This window comes from Rhincodon typus, chromosome 3 (genome assembly GCF_021869965.1).
Source record: "Rhincodon typus isolate 14 chromosome 3, sRhiTyp1.1, whole genome shotgun sequence".
NCBI classification, from domain to species: Eukaryota; Metazoa; Chordata; class Chondrichthyes; order Orectolobiformes; family Rhincodontidae; genus Rhincodon; species Rhincodon typus.
The window spans coordinates 62964502-62982187 of NC_063334.1; the positions used below are offsets into that span (position 1 = coordinate 62964502).

The following is a 17686-nucleotide window of genomic DNA, read 5'->3' on the forward strand; positions in this document are numbered from 1 at the left end:
GCGCTGACAGTGACTGGGAACAGTCAGATACAGTACAGAGGGCCCTGTGCTGACAGTGACTGGGAACAGTCAGATACAGTACAGAGAGCCCTGTGCTGACACTTTCTGGGAACAGTCGAAGAGAGCCCTGTGTTGACACTATCCGGGAACAGTCAGATACAGTACAGAGAGCCCTGTGCTGACAGTGACTGGGAACAGTCAGATACAGTACAGAGGACCCTGACAGTGCCCAGGAATAGTCATATTCAGTAGATAGAGCCCTGTGCCGACAGAGCCCTGTGCCGACACTATACGGGAACAGTCAGATACAGTACAGAGAGCCCTGTGCTGACACTATCCGGGAACAGTCAGATACAGTATAGAGAGCCCTGTGCTGACACTATCCGGGAACAGTCAGATACAGTACAGAGAGCCCTGTGCTGACAGTATCCAAGATCAGTCTGATACAGTAGATACAGCCCTGTGCTGACAGTGTCCGGGAACAGTCAGACACAGTACAGAGGACCCTGTGCTAATACTACGGAATCAGTCTGATGCAGTACAGATGGCCCTATGCTGAAACTATCCGGGATCAGTCTGATACATTGCAGACGGCCCTGTGCTGACACTATCTGGGAACAGTCAGATATAGTACAGAGAGCCCTGTGCTGACACCAGCTGGGAACAGTCAGATACAATACAGACAGCCCTGTGCTGACTCTATCCAGGATCAGTCTGATACAGAACAGAGAGCCAGAGGGTAGTGGTAGAGAGTTGCTTTTCAGACTGAAGGCCTGTGACCAGTGGTGTGCCACGAGGATCGGTGCCGGGACCATTCCTTTTTGTCATTTATATAAATTATTTGGGTGTGAACATCAGAGGTTTGGTTAGTATAGTTTGCTGACAAATTGGAGGTGTAGTGGACAGCAAAGAAGGTTACCTCAGAGTACAACGGGATCATGATCACTTGGGCCAATGAGTGGGAGATGGAATTTAATTTAGGTAAATGTGAGGTGCTGCATTTTGGAAAGGCAAATCAGGGCAGGACTTGTACACTTAATGGTAAGGTCCTGGGGAGTGTTGCTGAACAGAGAGACCTTGAGGTGCAGGTACATAGTTCCTTGAAAGTGGAGTCGCAGGTAGACAGGGCAGTGAAGAAGGCATTTGGTACGCTAGCCTTTATTGGTCAGTGCATTGAGTATTGGAGTTGGGAGGTCATGTTGCATCTGTATAGGACATTGGTTAGGCCACTTTTGGAATACTGCATTCAATTCTGGTCTCCCTGCTATAGGAAATATGTTGTGAAACTTGTAAGGGTTCAGAAAAGATTTACAATGATGTTGCAGGGTTTGAGCTGTCGGGAGAGGCTGGATAGGCTGAGGCTATTTTCCTTGCAGCGTTGGAGGCTAAGGGGTGACCTTATAGAGATTTCTAAAATCATGAGGGGCATGGATAAGGTAAATAGCCAAAGTCTTTTCCCCAGGGTAGGGGATTCCAAAACTAGAGGGGCATAGGTTTAAAGTGAGAGGGGAAAGGGACCCGAGGGACAACTTTTTCATGCAGTGGGTGGTACATGTATGGAACGAGCTGCCAGAGGAAGTGGTGGAGGTGGATACAATTACACAACATTTAAAAGGCATCTGGATGGTACATGGATAGGAAGGGTTTAGAAGGATATAGGCCAAATGCTGGCAAATACGACGGGATTAATTTAGGATACCTGATCGGCATGGATGAGTTGGACCGAAGGGTCTGTTTCTATGCTGTATGACTCTAATTAGAGCCCTGTGCTGACACTATCCAGGATCAGTCTGATACAGTACAGAGAGCCCTGTGCTGACAGTATCCGGGATCAGTCTGATACAGTACAGAGGACCCTGACAGTGCCCGAAAACAGTCAGATACAGTAGAGACCCTGTGCTGACAGTGACCAGGTATAGTCAGATATACAGTACAGAGGACCCTGTGCTAATACTATCCGGAATCAGTCTGATGCAGTACGGAGGGTCCTGTGCTGACACTATCCGGGATCAGTCTGATGCAGTACGGAGGGTCCTGTGCTGACACTCCGGGATCAGTCTGATACAGTACAGAGGACCCTGTGCTGACAGTGACCGGGAACAGTCTGATAGAGTAAAGAGAGCCCTGTGCTAACAGTGACCAGGTACAGACAGATACAGTACAGAGGACCCTGTGTTAATACTATCCGGAATCAGTCTGATGCAGTACAGAGGGCCCTGTGCTGACACTATCCAGGATCAGTCAGATACAGTACAGAGAGCCCTGTGCTGACACTATCCGGGAACAGTCAGATACATTGCAGAGAGCCCTGTGCTAACAGTGACCGGGAACAGTCAAATACAGTACCGAGGGCCCTAACAATGTCTGGGAACAGTCAGATACAGTACAGAGAGCCCTGTGCTGACAGTGTCTGGGAACAGTCAGATACAGTACAGAGAGCCCTGTGCTGACAGTGTCCGGGAACAGTCTGATACAGTACAGAGAGCCCTGTGCTGACCCTATCCGGGAACAGTCAGATACAGTGCAGAAGCTGCTGGTCTCACCCTTTCCCGGGTGCTGGTCTCTCATATCCGTCCAGCAGCAGTAGTTTAAACTGATGCGTGTTCATGAAAATCCCGAACAGCCTCGGAGTGACCATAAAAAGGGCGTCACCGTTCTGTAAACTGGGAAGTGAAAGTGTTGGCAGATGGAACACTCCCTAAGATTGTGGGCACTTCTATTTACAGAACTAAGTTACAACATGAAAACCGATTATTTGGCAAACTTATGTCATGCCACCCTCCATTTCCGTCCTTTTAATGCGGTTTTGGATTTCAATGTATTTCCGTTTGCAGGTTCCCCTAGAGGTCACAACTGGTACAGGAACGAAACTGCAGAAATACTCCTTTTACTGTTTGTCCTGTATTTGTCCGGGACAGCAGGATGTGAAGACAATGCAGCCTAAACATCAAGTTTCATATAGAATCCCTACAGTGTGGAAGCAGGCCATTCGTCCCATCTGGTCCATACTGAACCTCCGAAAAGTATCCCACCTTAAACCTGCATTTCCCATGCTAATCCACCCAGCCTGCGCATGCCTAGCCACTGTAGGCAATTTAGCATGGCCTATCCACCTAACCTGCACTTCTTGGGCAGTGAGAGGAAACTAGAGCACCCAGAGAAAACCCACATGGCCAATGATGAGATTGTGCCAACTCCATGCAGACAGTTGCTGATGGTGGAATCAAATCTGGGTCTCTGGCGCTGTGAGGCAGCAGTACTAAATGCAGAACCAACATGCTGCCTCCAACAGTTCACAAAACCTTCCCAGTTTGTGCCCTCTTCCCCGAGGCTCAATCAGTGGGTGGGAATCAGAAAGCTTCCTGATCAGATCCGGAGTCAGGCAGGGCTGCGCACTCTCTCCTGGCTTGTTTGTGTGTTGTATAGTCCCTTTTGCTGAGTCCAACAGGAAGAAAGCAAGCCTGAGAGGGGTGACCATTCCAGGTAGCAGAGGCCTGCAAGTCAAAGCCTCCCTGCACATGGATGACATCGCCGTTTTCCGCCTGGATCTGCTGTCGGTGCGCAGACTCATGAGCCTCTGCACCAGTTCGAACTGGCCTCGGGTGCCAAGGTAAATCGAGGAACGAGCGAGGCCATGTTCTTTGGGAACCGGGCCAACCTTCATTCATTCTCTTTACCATCAGGACAGAATATCTGAAAGGTGCTGGGAATATGGTTCGGAGGGGCCAGGAGTGCACAAAATCTTGAGAGGATCACATTACCAAAGTGAAGCAGAAACTGGTCCTTTGGGAGCACCGCTCCCTCTCCATTGCAGGAAAAAGACCTGGTCATCAGGAATGAGGACTGTCTCTGTTGTGCGTAGCACAAGTCTGGCCCATCCTCCAAAAGTATGCTGTTTCAGTCACCCAGTCATCTTCCATTTCATCTGGAAGCCGAAGATAGACCAGGTACAAAATTCTAGATAGGGGAGGGGTTTGCGGGGGGGAGAGAATATACCCAATGATGCCATCATCAAGCTATGCATAGACGCCCTGTAAACAACCACACAAGTGTCACTACTTACTGAGGTTCTACCTGTCCCCGGCGTTGCAAAGGATGATACTGGCCTCGTTGCTGTGGAACGTTCCAAGTAGTTGGATCGTCCCGTATCACCGGTCCTTCGAGGAGAAATTTGCAAAGAAAAACACCCTATGACCACAAGTCCATCAGGCAGTGGTCAGCACGTAGCATCCTCGACACCCTGCAGGAAAAGGAGAGGGTGCATCTTGTCGAGTGGTTTCCCCATGCTGACTGTCAAAGTCATTTGGCAGAATGCCTAATCGCCAGAACTTTCCAACAAACACTGAGACATTGCTGGCTGGTGGTGAGAAGGGCACTACTTGTGAGATCCTTTACGCATGCCCAGTCAGCCTGTGCCACAGCATGCTGCCTTTGAAGTAGCTGCGATGGGGATATGACTGTCACACACCTCCTTCTGGAATATGCCTTTGTGAGGGAAGTCTGGAGGAAGATGCAGTTGTTTTTGCTGAGGTTCATCCTGAGCAGCTCCGTGATGCAGGACTCTGTGTTCTACAGTCTGTTCCCCGGGATGCACAACGAGACAAACATCAACTGCGTCTGAATGATGGTCTTTGGTTTGCCTGAACCTTGCTGGTCTTCCAGAACAAGGAGTGACCCTGACCAAGTGTTGCAGACTGGCTCATTCCAAGGTCCAGGACTATGTGCCGAGGGATACACTGAAGCTTGGGGCAGCTGCTGCCAAGGCACAATCGGGAAGGACCACGGTCTGAGGTTTTCCCACTGAAGGTAAATGGGAGACCGTTCAGTTATCGGACCCTCTCAGTGGATAAAATATATGCAAATATCAGTCTCGTGTGTGTAAAAGGGTCATTGGTTTTGTGTACAGTCAAATTCCAATGTTTTGTATTTACTTGATGTGCAACGATGCAGAACCAAACTGCTTTTGTGTCAAAGTTTTTTTTTGCCAAAATGAATAAAGTATATTTTTAAAATAAAAAAACACAGGAAGGTGGTTTGTGCATCTCCCATTAATCAGATAGGAGTTGTGCATATTAGATCTCTTCTGGTGATCTACAATAATACAAACTACGGGGCAAATCGCTAAATAGAGTCAGTTGTACAAGCACAGAAACAGACCCTTCAGTCCAACTCGTCCATACAGACCAGATATCCTAAAATAATCTACTCCCATTTGCCAGCGTTTGGTCCATATCCCTCTAAACTCTCTCTATTCATATACCCATCCTGATGCCTTTTAAATGTTGTAATTGTACCACCCTTCACCACTTCCTCTGGCAGCTCATTCTATATCCACACCACCCTCTGCATGAAAAAGTTACCCCTTAGGTCCATTTTAAATCTTTCCCCTCTCACCTTAAACATATGCCCTCTAGTTCTGGACTCCCCTACCCTAGGAAGATAACCTTGGCTATTCACCCTATTCATGCCCCTCATGATTTTATAGACCTTTAGAAGGTCACACCTCAGCCTCCAATGCTCCAGGGAGGATAACCGCAGCCTCTCCCTAAAGCTCAAACCCTCCAACCCTGGTGACATTCTTCTAAATCTTTTCTGAACACTTTCCAGTTTCACAACATCCTTCCAAAGCAGGGAGATCAGAACTGAATGCAGTATTCCAAAAGTGACCTAAACACTGTCCTGTACAGATACAATATGACATCGCAACTCCTATACTCTGCACTGACTAATAAAGGCAAGTGTATCAAACACCTTCACCACCCTATTTACCTATGACTCCACTTTCAAGGAATTATGAACTTGCACCCCAAGATCTCTTTGGTCAGCAACACTCTGAAGAATCCTACCATTAAGTTTAGGAATCCTGCCCTGATTTGCCATACCAAAACTCCATCTGCCTCTTTAATATATTTAAAGCCACCATTCATCTGTGTTATCCCTCAGGTTACTACTCATGTTATAGCCTGCCTCTGATAGGCATCATTTTTCTTAGAAGCATTCAACATTGCACTCATAATGGCTGTACCGTCAGCTTCCAAAGCTCTGAGGGTTCTTTCTTGCATCTCAGCATCTTCTACATCAGGGAGACCAAGCAGAGACTCGGAGACCGCTTTGTGAGTGCCTGCACTCTGTTCGCGAACCATTTCAACGTCCCCTCCCACTCCCTGGGTGACATGTCCATCCTGGGCCTCCTCCAGTGTCACAATGATGTCACCCAGAAACTAGAGGAGTAGCACCTCATATTCCGCCTTAGGAGCCCACAGCCCAATGGCCTAAATGTGGATTTTACCAGTTTCAAAATCACCCCAGCCTCATCCCATGACCAATCCTCCCTCTCATCCCCACCTCCTTGACTTGTCCATCTTCTCTCCCATGAATCCACTCCTCCCACCTCACTGCACTCACCTATCACTATCCCACCTACCTTCCCCAACCCCACCCCTCCCTTCTTTGAGCTCCTTTTCCCTACCCCTCTCTTCTTTCTCCTCTATCCACTCCCCCCAAATTTCTGAAGGGTCCTGACCGAAATGCCAACTTTCCTGCTCCTCTGATGTTGCCTGGTCTGCTGTGCTCCTCCAGCTCTACACTTTTCTGACTCCAGCATCAGCAGTTCTTAGAGATAATAAGTGACCTATCCCTTTAAAGTAGTTTTTGTAAAAGCTAGCTTGTTGCTTAAGCTGTTGACCACCCAGATTCATACAGCTAGATGTAGCTTAGTAGCAAATTGTATTTAATCATTCTTATATGACATGACTTGGGATATTTCATTCAGTTGAAAGTGGCTTTTTTCTCCCCCCAAAAAAGGCAAGTTGAGAAGTAGATACCAGATTTGGACACATCAGCTGAGTATGTGAAAAGGAGCTTTTTAGAATGCACTCATCTTCTGCAGTTTGCATATGTGCAAAATATTGGAACTAATGAGCCTCAAAGCCAGGGCAATGGGAGCAGCAGATGTTAACTACTCTATACATGTCAAAACAGTTGATCAATAGCTACCTGCTCCATTAATACCAAGTACATTGGTCATCAGGTTCTTGACTGACTCTCTCAGGAGGGCCCACTTGCACTGAAAGTTAGAGAATTTGTCAGGTGTTTTAAAATTATTTTTATAGAACTAAAGAATCTATGGAATAGGCTGAAGACAGAATAAAGTTGAAAATACCAATAAGATGGTGACAAAAAGCAATGCTTCAGATGACTGAACATCTATATAAACATTTCTACTCGCATTGTAATTTGTAAGGAGTGGGATTTGGGGGAGGGGGAAGGACATAACATACATATCCAGCCATGTTATTTAAGACATTAGACTCAGTCCAGGCTACAGATTCCAACTGAGAAGGGGAACTACACCAACCATGTAACCTAATCACTAACAACGGGTTCAGGTTTTGAACCTTTTAACTGGCCAGTTGGTAAGTAGAGGTTTACAATTGCAAGTGGACCTCTCATTAAAGTGTTTTCCCCAGGGCCTATAGGCAAAGCATTAAAAAACACATGGAGTGAGCAATAGCTAGACCAGGTCTTTGGTACTTCCTTTTCTACTGCCATTCTGCATTTGCTTGTACTGCACCCTGTCAGCACTGTATTCAATGTTCAAAACCAGGCAGCTGACTTCAGAGGAAAAGGCAGAATTCATTCTTCCCCAAAACCAGCCTGAAATCATCTACACGACTCAAATGGTTGGTTTCACTTGGTTGAGACTCAAATTTGGCTCCTTGTTAAAGTTATGGCTTAAATTCCAGGTCACTTGTTACTGTTGTCATGACATGTGATGTGTGACCTGGCTTTCAGTCACTGTAGTGGAGTCAGTTGTGTAATGCCCAGAAAAATCAATAAGCAAAAAATCCAGACCATGAGAGTCTGAAATCAATGCTGTAAATAGCTAGTGTTGAAAAAACCAAGATAATGCTATAACATTTGTGAGGTCTATGTATTAGATGGGCTAACATGCAAATATGTGGGGAAAACCACAAAAAGACAAACTGGCACCAAATAGGCAGACACCAAAGACTGAAAAAAGTGACAGCAACATGACAAACTGTCAAGAGTTCAGAGCTGAAGTTATAAATCACCAAAACTAAAGACCACAACTTATTGAAGAACACAGGGAATATGCCAAGAAAAGTGGGCTGTTGCTGGGGTCCAATTTATAAAAAAAAAAAAGAGTTCCAAATGGTCTTTAAAAGGACAGATGCAAAACAGCAGAAAATACAGGCACAAGGGAAAAGTCTACATTATGACTTACTGGTGTCCAGTCAATTTGACCAGTCTTACTGCAAAAAAAATCTAAGTGCCCTGTGACACCATTTATAGGTGCAGAACTTATTACTACAAGCCTGCAACTCAAAAAGGGACAAAAAACCTACCATATTGTCATATAGATTCTGATACTGGTGTTGGAGAGCAGAGAGATCAGCCCATCTTTAACATGCTATCAGACTTTGTTACTCAAAAGAAAACATGAAATCAGAACAGGGTGGCAAGATTCTTGCTGTCCCTCAAAAAAAGAGTGTTTTTGCAGCTAAATGGTGTAAAACCAGCCAAATAGAGCAGAATTTAATGCTGGTGCCGATAGTCTAACAGTAGACTGGAAAGCTGGGTTTAGCCTCACTGGGCAGAATTACACAGGGATATTACTTGTAAAAAGACAAATCAGCAGCATGTTTTTGGGCATCTCCTCCCTTGAAAAGGATAGGGGACACTTCCAATAAGTGCTGTGCAATCAGAAAGGTGGCAGACAGGAATGTCAATAGTTGTACCTAGGAGCAGGGACCACACAGTTAGAATTGCACCCAGACCAGAACAACTTGGAAGGCACCCAAAAACTCAAGTTTTCAGGTTTGCTGGTACCAGACAAGCAGGGCTGAGCAAAGGGCAGGATGTATATTGTTAACTGCTAACCCTGTCCCCAAAAGGAGGAGCTTTGTGAAGACAGCATTTACAGCCGGGATTCTTCAATGGACAATAGGGTGCTCAAGCCAGAGACTCAAAACCGGAATGGGAGAACATTGGGTAATATAGTCTGTACATAGATACTTTGTGTAACAATTTTCATTGCAAATTTAAGGAATTTATTGTCAATTGTTTGACGAGTAAAGAACCTGGTTTTGACAATAAAGATTTAATATGACATCTATTTCTGTCTCCTATGCATGAATAAAACATTTAAGTTAAGAAACCAAAGTCTCAAGGTTAAGAGGGAAAGGGTTTATATTCATCTTTCACATGGGGAAAGAAAGCAGCTTGTAAAATTTTCTACAGATATGAAAATTTAAAAAAGATCAGGATACAAAGTGTAGGTCTCAGTCAGAAGGACTGGGGAGTTGATGCCTAGTGGTATTGTGATTAGACTGTTGATCCAGAGACCCAAGTATTGTCCTGGGGACCCATGTTGGAATCCTGCCATAGCAGATGGGGAAAAATTGGAATTCCATATAGAATGGTCAGAAAAACCCATTTGGGTTTTAGTCCACTACTGCTACCACCTTGCTGACACTGCTGTCATTGCCAGGAGACCCACTCCATACCAATACTCCAGCCACTGCCCCTGGCCTCAAGAAAAAAAAAAAGTGAAATAAAAAGGAGAAAAAATTCCACTGGTCGGGGGGGGGGTGGGGGGGGCAAGCAAGCTCAGGAGCCCCAACACTACCTACTGTGCCAGGCTTGCCATTTTCATAACCCTGGAGGCTTGGTTTTCAAGTGAAAAGTGATTAGTACAGTACTGAAAGATCATTGAGAATAGCTGGGATCCAAACAATGAGGATTTAAACAAGGATAAGCAAAGTGGCATTTCAGATTGCAGGTGAGACAAAGCTCAGTGAGGAGAATGCAAAGATGTTTGTGTGATTTAGACAAGCTGCTAATGCAGGGCACATGAAGTGTGTAGATAAAATGCAAGGTTCTGCTTTGGTAGCAAAAAAGGATAGTTGGAAAAAGGTGCAACAAGACCTGGTGTCATTGTATATTGGTTACTGAAAACAAGTAGGCAGGTGCAACAGGCAGTGAAGGCTGCAAGTGGATAATTGGCCTTCATAGTGAAGATGGCAGGGGCGGGGGGGTGCCATGCTGTAGTTGTTCAGGGCCTTGGTGAGACCACATGTGGAGTATGGGCAATTTGTCTCCTTAGCCAAGGATAGACATTCTTTTTGAATATGGAGGGGGTGCAATCAAGGTAATCTTGATAATGGAGGGGTGAAAAATCTCAAGTTAGATTTTTTAAAATAGACAAGATTAGACAGGGTAAACACAGGATATTACCAAATGGTAGCAGCATCCAGAAATAGATGTCAGGATATGTGGCGGGCCATTTAGGATTGAGGAGGAAAAAATCTCTTCACCCAGAAGTGATGAGCCATTGGAATTTCCTGCTTCAGAAAGGAGTTAAGGGCAAAACATTAATGCTTGCAAGATGGAGTTATATGATGCTTAGGGCTAAAAGGATCAAATGCAATGGGAAGAGGGTACTAAGTGGATGATCAGCAATGATACAAAGTGGCAGAGCAGGGTCAAAGGGCTGAATGGCCTATTCCTGCTTCTGTTTTCTTTAAATACCACTTGCAGCACAGTTGCTCCTTGGGAGGGAAGTTTTTGTCCTTCCCCATACCCAACTGAATGGTAGTAAGTGAGGAAAGATGTTGTCTGTTCCATCACGTATTTGATGGTTTCTCCAACCCACTCTCTGCTCATTATTGCTATCAGTGTCATGGCATCAAGTGACATTAGTATTAGACAGATTGACATTGTAGATTAGTTTGCAATGCTTTTGCTAACTTTCACCTAAATTACCAAAAGTGATCAGAAGCCATTTGGTAATTTAGTTTATATGGGTACCAAAGTTTGGCAGCCTACGTAGACACCAGAACCTAAAAATTTACAGCTAAAGATCAGAAATTGAGAAACTTGTAGCTACCCTGAAGGAAAAAAGTTAGCAGGGAGAGACATCAGTGCAACTCAGTACTTCAAGATGAAGGCCAGTTAATTTCCAATTATTTCCTCTTGTTTGGTAGCAAGTGATTACATTTTCAGATAATTCAGAACTTTTTATTTGTACCATTAAAAAGGTATTCAATGTTATGTCAATATTTCCAATCATGGTTAGCTTCATTACAGTTACTGAACATGACAAAAGAGTATCCACAGACATTTGGTCAGCACACACCAAAATCACTCATCACTTCCACATAGAGCCAGCAGGATTTTCTCATAGTCTGCCTTGGTGTCATTCTGCGTGAAATGAAAGGAAACCAAGATTAGTACCATCATGCACAAGAATATTAAACTCAAGTTTACATTTTAACTCATTCAGGAATGAAATGCATCCCAGCAGGTTATTATTGTTCAGACAAATGTGCAGAAGAGGCAATAATCAAGTATGCTTGCAATACATTAGTCTTGGCTGGAAAAGCCACTCCAGACTCACTTAAAACTAACTATTGGAAACAATTTGAAAATTCTGGAATTGTAGTGTTCAGTTGTTTTGTTGGATTAAGAGTCAATTTATTAATGCTTAATCTGCTTGACCAAGACCATCCAAGCATGGCCAAAAGTAAAAAAGTGTCTAGAAAGCTTAAGACCAAAGCTGCAGCATGGGAGATGTTAAAACTGACTAAAGCCTGTTTATGCACAAGACTAATGTCATCTTTACATCAATTAATGATAAGTACACAATTAGATCATACTTCATAAAACATTTTTAATACTGTTTTCCTTCAAAGGAAAGGTCATGGATTCTGACAAAGAGCTCAGTTTGAAGGGATACCTTTAATTTCCTCTCCACCTCACCCCCAACCCGAGGCCAGTTTATTGTGGTTGCCAATCCAAATGCTAGTGATCACCCCACTGTTTTGCATTAGGGATGAGCATTCTAGTTCATAATGTTAAGCTCAGCACAAAAAACTTCATTCTCACCAGATTCAAAATCTACTTCAAAGATACAGTTCCAACTAAATTTAGAGGAAAGAGTGGAAGCCCAAAACCCAAGTGTTGAAAAATTGAGACAAGTTTGATCTTCGATTCCAGTTACATCCCTACAAATAATCATGCTAAACAGGTTCATAATTTCCTGGCTTCACTTTTCTTCTTTACAAACCTCAACTGTCCACTTGGATCAAGGAAACATCTCTAGAAATATATAGTCAGTCAAATTAACACTTTCCAAATAAATAAAGCTAGATTATAATCTACAAGAGCAATGTTGTAGGGCATGATCCAAAAAAGGCGGGATTAGTTTTGTGAAATACAATTGAAGTGCAATCTTACCTTGATAGCTTTGTAAAGTGTTGTTCCGTATTTAGCCTTGTATGCCACTTTGATGTCCTTCATATCCACTTCAGAGCGGGAAATCATAATTCTGATCAATACTTTATCTCTTGTACCATGGCCCTGTTCAAGCAAAGTGTGGTTTAACAACTCATTTTTAAAAAAGACAGCTCTTGAGCTGACTGGATTCATTTTAAAAATAAGTTTAAGAAAGGCATTGCTAGAGTACAGTGCTATAGGTGATTGTGTTGGACGAGTAACCTAAGTGAATTTTAAATTATATGGGCTACCTCAAGCAAATGAAAAGTGATTCACTAAAGTGAGGCAAAACAGCTGGTTAGACCTGTGCACATAGTCCACATTAGAAATTTACCAACCATTTGAAGTGTCTGGTCCACCTGTTTAAGACAACCATTTCCCTTGACGGACATCTTAAATTGATACAGCACAGATATGGCCATTCAGCTTCATTTTATGTTCATATCCCCGTCAAACCCTTTCAAAAACAAAACAGGTCTATCTCCATCATTCCACATTCTAATGAAGAATGTTTTCCATGTTATTCTTCCCATGATGTGGGAATTGCTAGCATTTGCCCATGCACTGGTTGCTCTAGACCAATTGAGGGCCATTAATAATCCACCACATTGCTGTGGGTCTGAAGTCACATGTAACAAAAACAAAACATAGCAAATAGGTGCAGGAGTAGGCCATTCTGCCCTTCAAGCCTGCACCACCATTCAATACAATCACAGCCGATTATGCCATCTCAGTATCCCATTCCCACTGGGCTCTTTAGCTGTAAAGGCTGCATCCAGCTCCCTCTTGAATATATCTAATGAGTTGGCCCCAACAGCTTCCCATGGGTGAGAATTCTACAGGTTCAAAACTGAGTGAAGAAATTCCTCCTCATCTTAGTCCTGGATAGCTTACCCCTTGTTCTGGACTTCCAACATTGGGAACAATCTTCCTTCATTGAAGGCAGTCCTATGCCATCAGGATTTTGTATGTTTCTACAAAAACTCCTCATTCTAAATTCCATTGAATGCGAACTCAGTCAATCCAGTTTTTCCTCATGTCAGTCCTGCCATCCCAGGAAATCAGTCTGGTGAACCTTCTCTGGACTCCCTCAATAGCAAGAACATCCTTCCTCAGATTAGGAGGCCAAACCTGGAGACAATACTCAAGGTGTGGCCTCACCAAGGCCCTGTATAACTGCAGCAAGACTGCCTTACTGCAATACTTAAATCCTCTCGCTATGAAGGCCAGCATGCCATTAGCTTTCTTCACTGCCTGCTGCATCATGACACCTCACCTTTTCCTGACCTTCCAAATAATAATCTAGTCACAAAAAACAGTCAGGCAAAGTTATCCATGTTATATTGCATTTGTAAAGTATTTGCCCTCAGACATTCTGTCCAAGTCACCCTGCAATCTCTTAGCATTCTCCTCAGCACACACTGCCACCCAGCGTGGTGTCATCTGCAAATGCAGATATTGCATATAGGCCAGACCAGATAGCAGATTTCCTTCCCTAAAAAAAGGGTAATGAACCAGGTGTGTTTTTCTTTCTTAAAAATGGTTGTGGTCTTGGTCAATATAAAGCTAGTCTTCAATTCCAGATTTTAAAATTTAAAAAGTTCTGCCATAGTAACATTTCAACCCATATCTGCCTGGGTGTCTGGATTTCTACTAGTGTTACAATTACATCTCACCTTAAAGTGTTTTAGTCACCAAGTCTATTCCTTCTACTTGCAGCTTTTCAGTCAAAAAAATTTTCCCTCAAATTTAATTTAAACCCTTCACATTAAAGAAATGTGAAGTCTGCCTTCTAATCCAGAAAAAGCACTCCAGCTTCATGTCTGTAAAAAATGCCTATACATTCCATTCTTTAAAAAAGTCAGTATTATGCTCCCCAAAGCCTTCTACTTTCTAGTTTGATGCCCAGAATTAGACTTGTCTTTCCAGGGCCAAACAAGTTAAGGTCAAAGTACTTTGCACCAGTTTAAAAGTCTGTAGCTTCTGCATTTAAGCTGTAGAATGCAATACACTTGCTTATCCAGTTGCCACCTTGAAAATAAAGCGATTTCTCTGCAGTATAACCATGTTTTGCATATATCCTCATGATCACAACCCCAAATTTAGGCACATTGAATAAACATGCAATTCAGAGAAGGGACACAGCTAAACAACTGCAGATTCAGCACTTTAGTACTGATCAGAGGAACTCTGGAATGTAACATTTCAAAAGTCACAAAAGAATTTCAAAACAACCTTTCAAAAGCAGAGATGCAAATCAGAGCAAGTAGACAGTGACATTCTAGCTGAGATAGTGAGGTGCTGACTACATCTCAGCAGAAAGCCATTTCCTGAGAATGATGTCCTGAACTGGAGACATGATTGTTTTACCCTGTCAGTGGCCTGATGTGGATTAGTGCACTGTGAAGGTCACAGCTTGAGACTCATCATTAGATACTCCTCTATGGAAGTAAAGGCAGACTCTCCCAAGTGTGCTGGAAGCCAGTGAAGTGAACATTGAAGGAAATAATGAGTTAAAAGCCTGTCAGCTAACTCAGAACCAAAAAAGTCTTAACACTAAAGTCCATCAGTGGTTGTTACCATCAAGTCAGATGGTAATGTTCTCCATGAAGACCAAATTGCAGAACAGACAGACATCTTTTTAAAGATGCTCCTACCCCAGTTTAAATTTCTAATCTTGATGCTGCATTCTATTATTTATTCTCCTGTTAGTGGCTAATAAGCTGACCCTTTAACACAAGTCCAGTTAATTTGGTTTCTCTTACAATAAAGATTTGGGTGGGAAAAGTAGATGGTAGGGGAATTCATCTGGTTGCTACTTAATATTAGTATTCATACTAATATTGTCCTGCATTAAATTTCATCTGCCAGTACCTTCCCTGCTCAAGAAAGGCATGTCCTTAAAGTCTATTACTGTCTTCAATCTTTACAAACTTTGGTGTAGTAAGCAGTGTTCTGTAAATCTTTTTGTACTTGAACTGTCACTTAGCTGAGAACTTGATGCTACTGCACCCTTTCATTGTCATGGCTTCCAATTGTGCTAATGTGCCAAGACAGTTACCTTCATGGAATTATACAGCTTTTCAGCAAAGTAGTCTGGTTTGTTTCCAATGCATCGCACTGTCAAAAGAAAAATGTGAACAAAGTCAAAATTTCAGTGAATTTAACTATGCAATAGTTTCATCATTGTTGGGGGGGGGGGGGGAGGAAGGGGGAAAGGCTGTTACATGATGCATTTCACAAAGTGCTATAGATGGCACATTTGTTAGACTCCACTAACATTAGGAAAAAAAGTGGCTGCAGCAGAAAGTGAATTGGGTAGGGTTCAAGGGAAAAGTGTGAACCTTTGCTTTCTCCAGGGGAGAGGAGATTTTTCAAGTCTGGTTGTTACATGGCAACGTGAAAGTACAGAATTGAAAACAGAGCAACTGAAGTCTAAACTTATGGTCTCATGATGAGAACAGTAGTACAAAGAATGCAGTCAGTCATAGAAAAAAATGACTTGCTGCCAATCGCTAAAGTATTTTCCAGCAGGCTGCAACCATAGGGATATTTTATGACTAGTTGAAACCAAATGTTAAAAATCCCTTTCTGCTGCAGTAATAGTGAAGAGTACAACTTGAATCAGGAGTGCAGTGTTAGTTGCACCAGCACTTCAGACTAGACACCTAGAGGCAGAAGCCTGTACTGCAACAGAACAATAAAAAGACAAACAGCAGTCACATGGCTTGACTCTCCTGAAATTGTACTTGACCATTGTTGGTAAGGGTAGCATTGTTTATCTTTTGGCAGGAAGTAGGAATTAAGGGTGATCAGTTATGAATGTTCGCATTCCACCGCTTGCAAATACACTTAGCATTATCACTGAGCTAAAAGACACGTCACAGTCAAAGAAGGAACAGTTATAGGCTTTCAAGTCAGGATGGTGCAGCATTGGTATGGGGTAGGAAGAAATACAATGGTAATTTTGTCGAATGTCAAAGAGATGGTATTCTCTTGTTGAAAAAAAGTGATTACCTGGCACCTGTGTGGCATGAATGGTACTTGCCATATCAATCCAAACAGAACTGCCATCTAGGACTTACAAGATATAGATACTGACTGGTTCAGTTTGAGGAGTCATGATGAGCTGTGTGCAGATAAGTGAACATCCACCTTTCTGACCATTATAATTGAGGCAAGGTCTGAGTGATACATTAGAAGATGGTATGGCCTAGGCCATTATCTCAAAGAAGGTCACCTGCATGTTCAGTGATGGTCCAAATAACTACCATCTTTCTTGGTGCTAATTATAGCTGTAGCCAGTCCATTGTTTGTACTCCATACTCCCTCCAGTCACCCCACACATTCACTTGAAGGTCATGGGAATTGCACTGTCAGACTCCTTGCTGCCACACTCCATTAAGTATTGCTTGTGTGCCAATTGTAGTCACCTCAAAGTGAATGGATGTTGGAAAATCCTTGATTTGGGTGGACTCCTGTAGCTGGACAACCACTATGTAGTGAAATGCTTCAAAACGTGTAACAAAAGGAAGAGACACCAAACTGGTCGCATATGAGGATGACAGGAGTTTGCAGAGGGATTATATAGACAGGTTGAGAGTGAGCGCAAGTCTAACAGATGAAAGTGTGGGGAAGTGAGGTTCTTCCTACCAAAGTTCATAACAAGCGTGAATAGCATTTAAAAATCAGGGACAGTGGGGGAGGGGAGGAAGAGACTGCATAAAATTCAGAGGGATTTTTGAGGGTCCTCAGGCACAAAATCAAAAGAATGCTACCATTCTGGCTCAGCAGATAAATAAAGGCTTTCTTTGCTTTCCCTGTTTTAAAACAAAGATTAGGATCAGAGACCAGAAGTAGGAGGAGGTCTTGCCAAAACTATACAAGACTAGTCAGACCACAACAACAGGAACAACAGTTTTGGGCCCCATCCAAGGGAAGATATACTGGCAATTGAGTTAGTCTAGAGAAAGCTCAGTCATTGATTCCAAGTATGGAGGCACTTTCCTCAAGATGTTAAGCCTGTATTCCTTACAATCAGTATAGAAGACTGAGGCTGTTTCAATATTCAGAGGACATAATAGATGCAGAAAGGTTGTTTATTGTTGCAGGAGCATCTAGGACTATGGGTGTCACCCATGGCCTGAGGATTTGTCAAAGGGTAGTAAATGTTTGGAATTTAGTGAGCTGTGAAGCCTTTGAGTATTTAACACAATAGATTTTAGAACAAGAGAGATCAAGGGTTAATGGGTTAAACACAAAAATCAGAAAAGTGGAGTCAGGGATTCAGTTCAGCCAGGATATATATTAGTCCAGAGATAGTAGGAACTGCAGATGCTGGAGAATCCGAGACAACAAGGTGCAGAGCTGGATGAACACAGCAGGC

The 17686-nt window shown here is 43.2% G+C and overlaps 2 protein-coding genes across 3 annotated transcripts in view; both read right to left on the minus strand.

Moving 5' to 3' along the window:
* The window catches only part of mfsd3 (major facilitator superfamily domain containing 3), a 117520-nt gene extending 114744 nt beyond the window's left edge, over nucleotides 1–2776 (minus strand). Inside the window, exon 1 of the mRNA XM_048618886.1 lies at nucleotides 2544–2776. The gene's annotated coding sequence lies outside the window, so the exon portion shown is untranslated. The remainder of the gene's footprint in view (nucleotides 1–2543) is intronic.
* Nucleotides 2777–11021: 8245 nt separating this feature from the next.
* Nucleotides 11022–17686, minus strand: part of anxa1a (annexin A1a) — a 25768-nt gene continuing 19103 nt past the window's right edge. For both annotated transcript variants that reach the window (XM_048595144.1, XM_048595143.1), the window contains exons 11-13: nucleotides 15362–15420; nucleotides 12262–12384; nucleotides 11022–11226 (exon numbers count right to left, since the gene is read on the minus strand). In XM_048595144.1, the coding sequence (XP_048451101.1) occupies nucleotides 11167–11226; nucleotides 12262–12384; nucleotides 15362–15420 (242 nt within the window). In that variant the 3' untranslated portion in view covers nucleotides 11022–11166. The remainder of the gene's footprint in view (nucleotides 11227–12261; nucleotides 12385–15361; nucleotides 15421–17686) is intronic.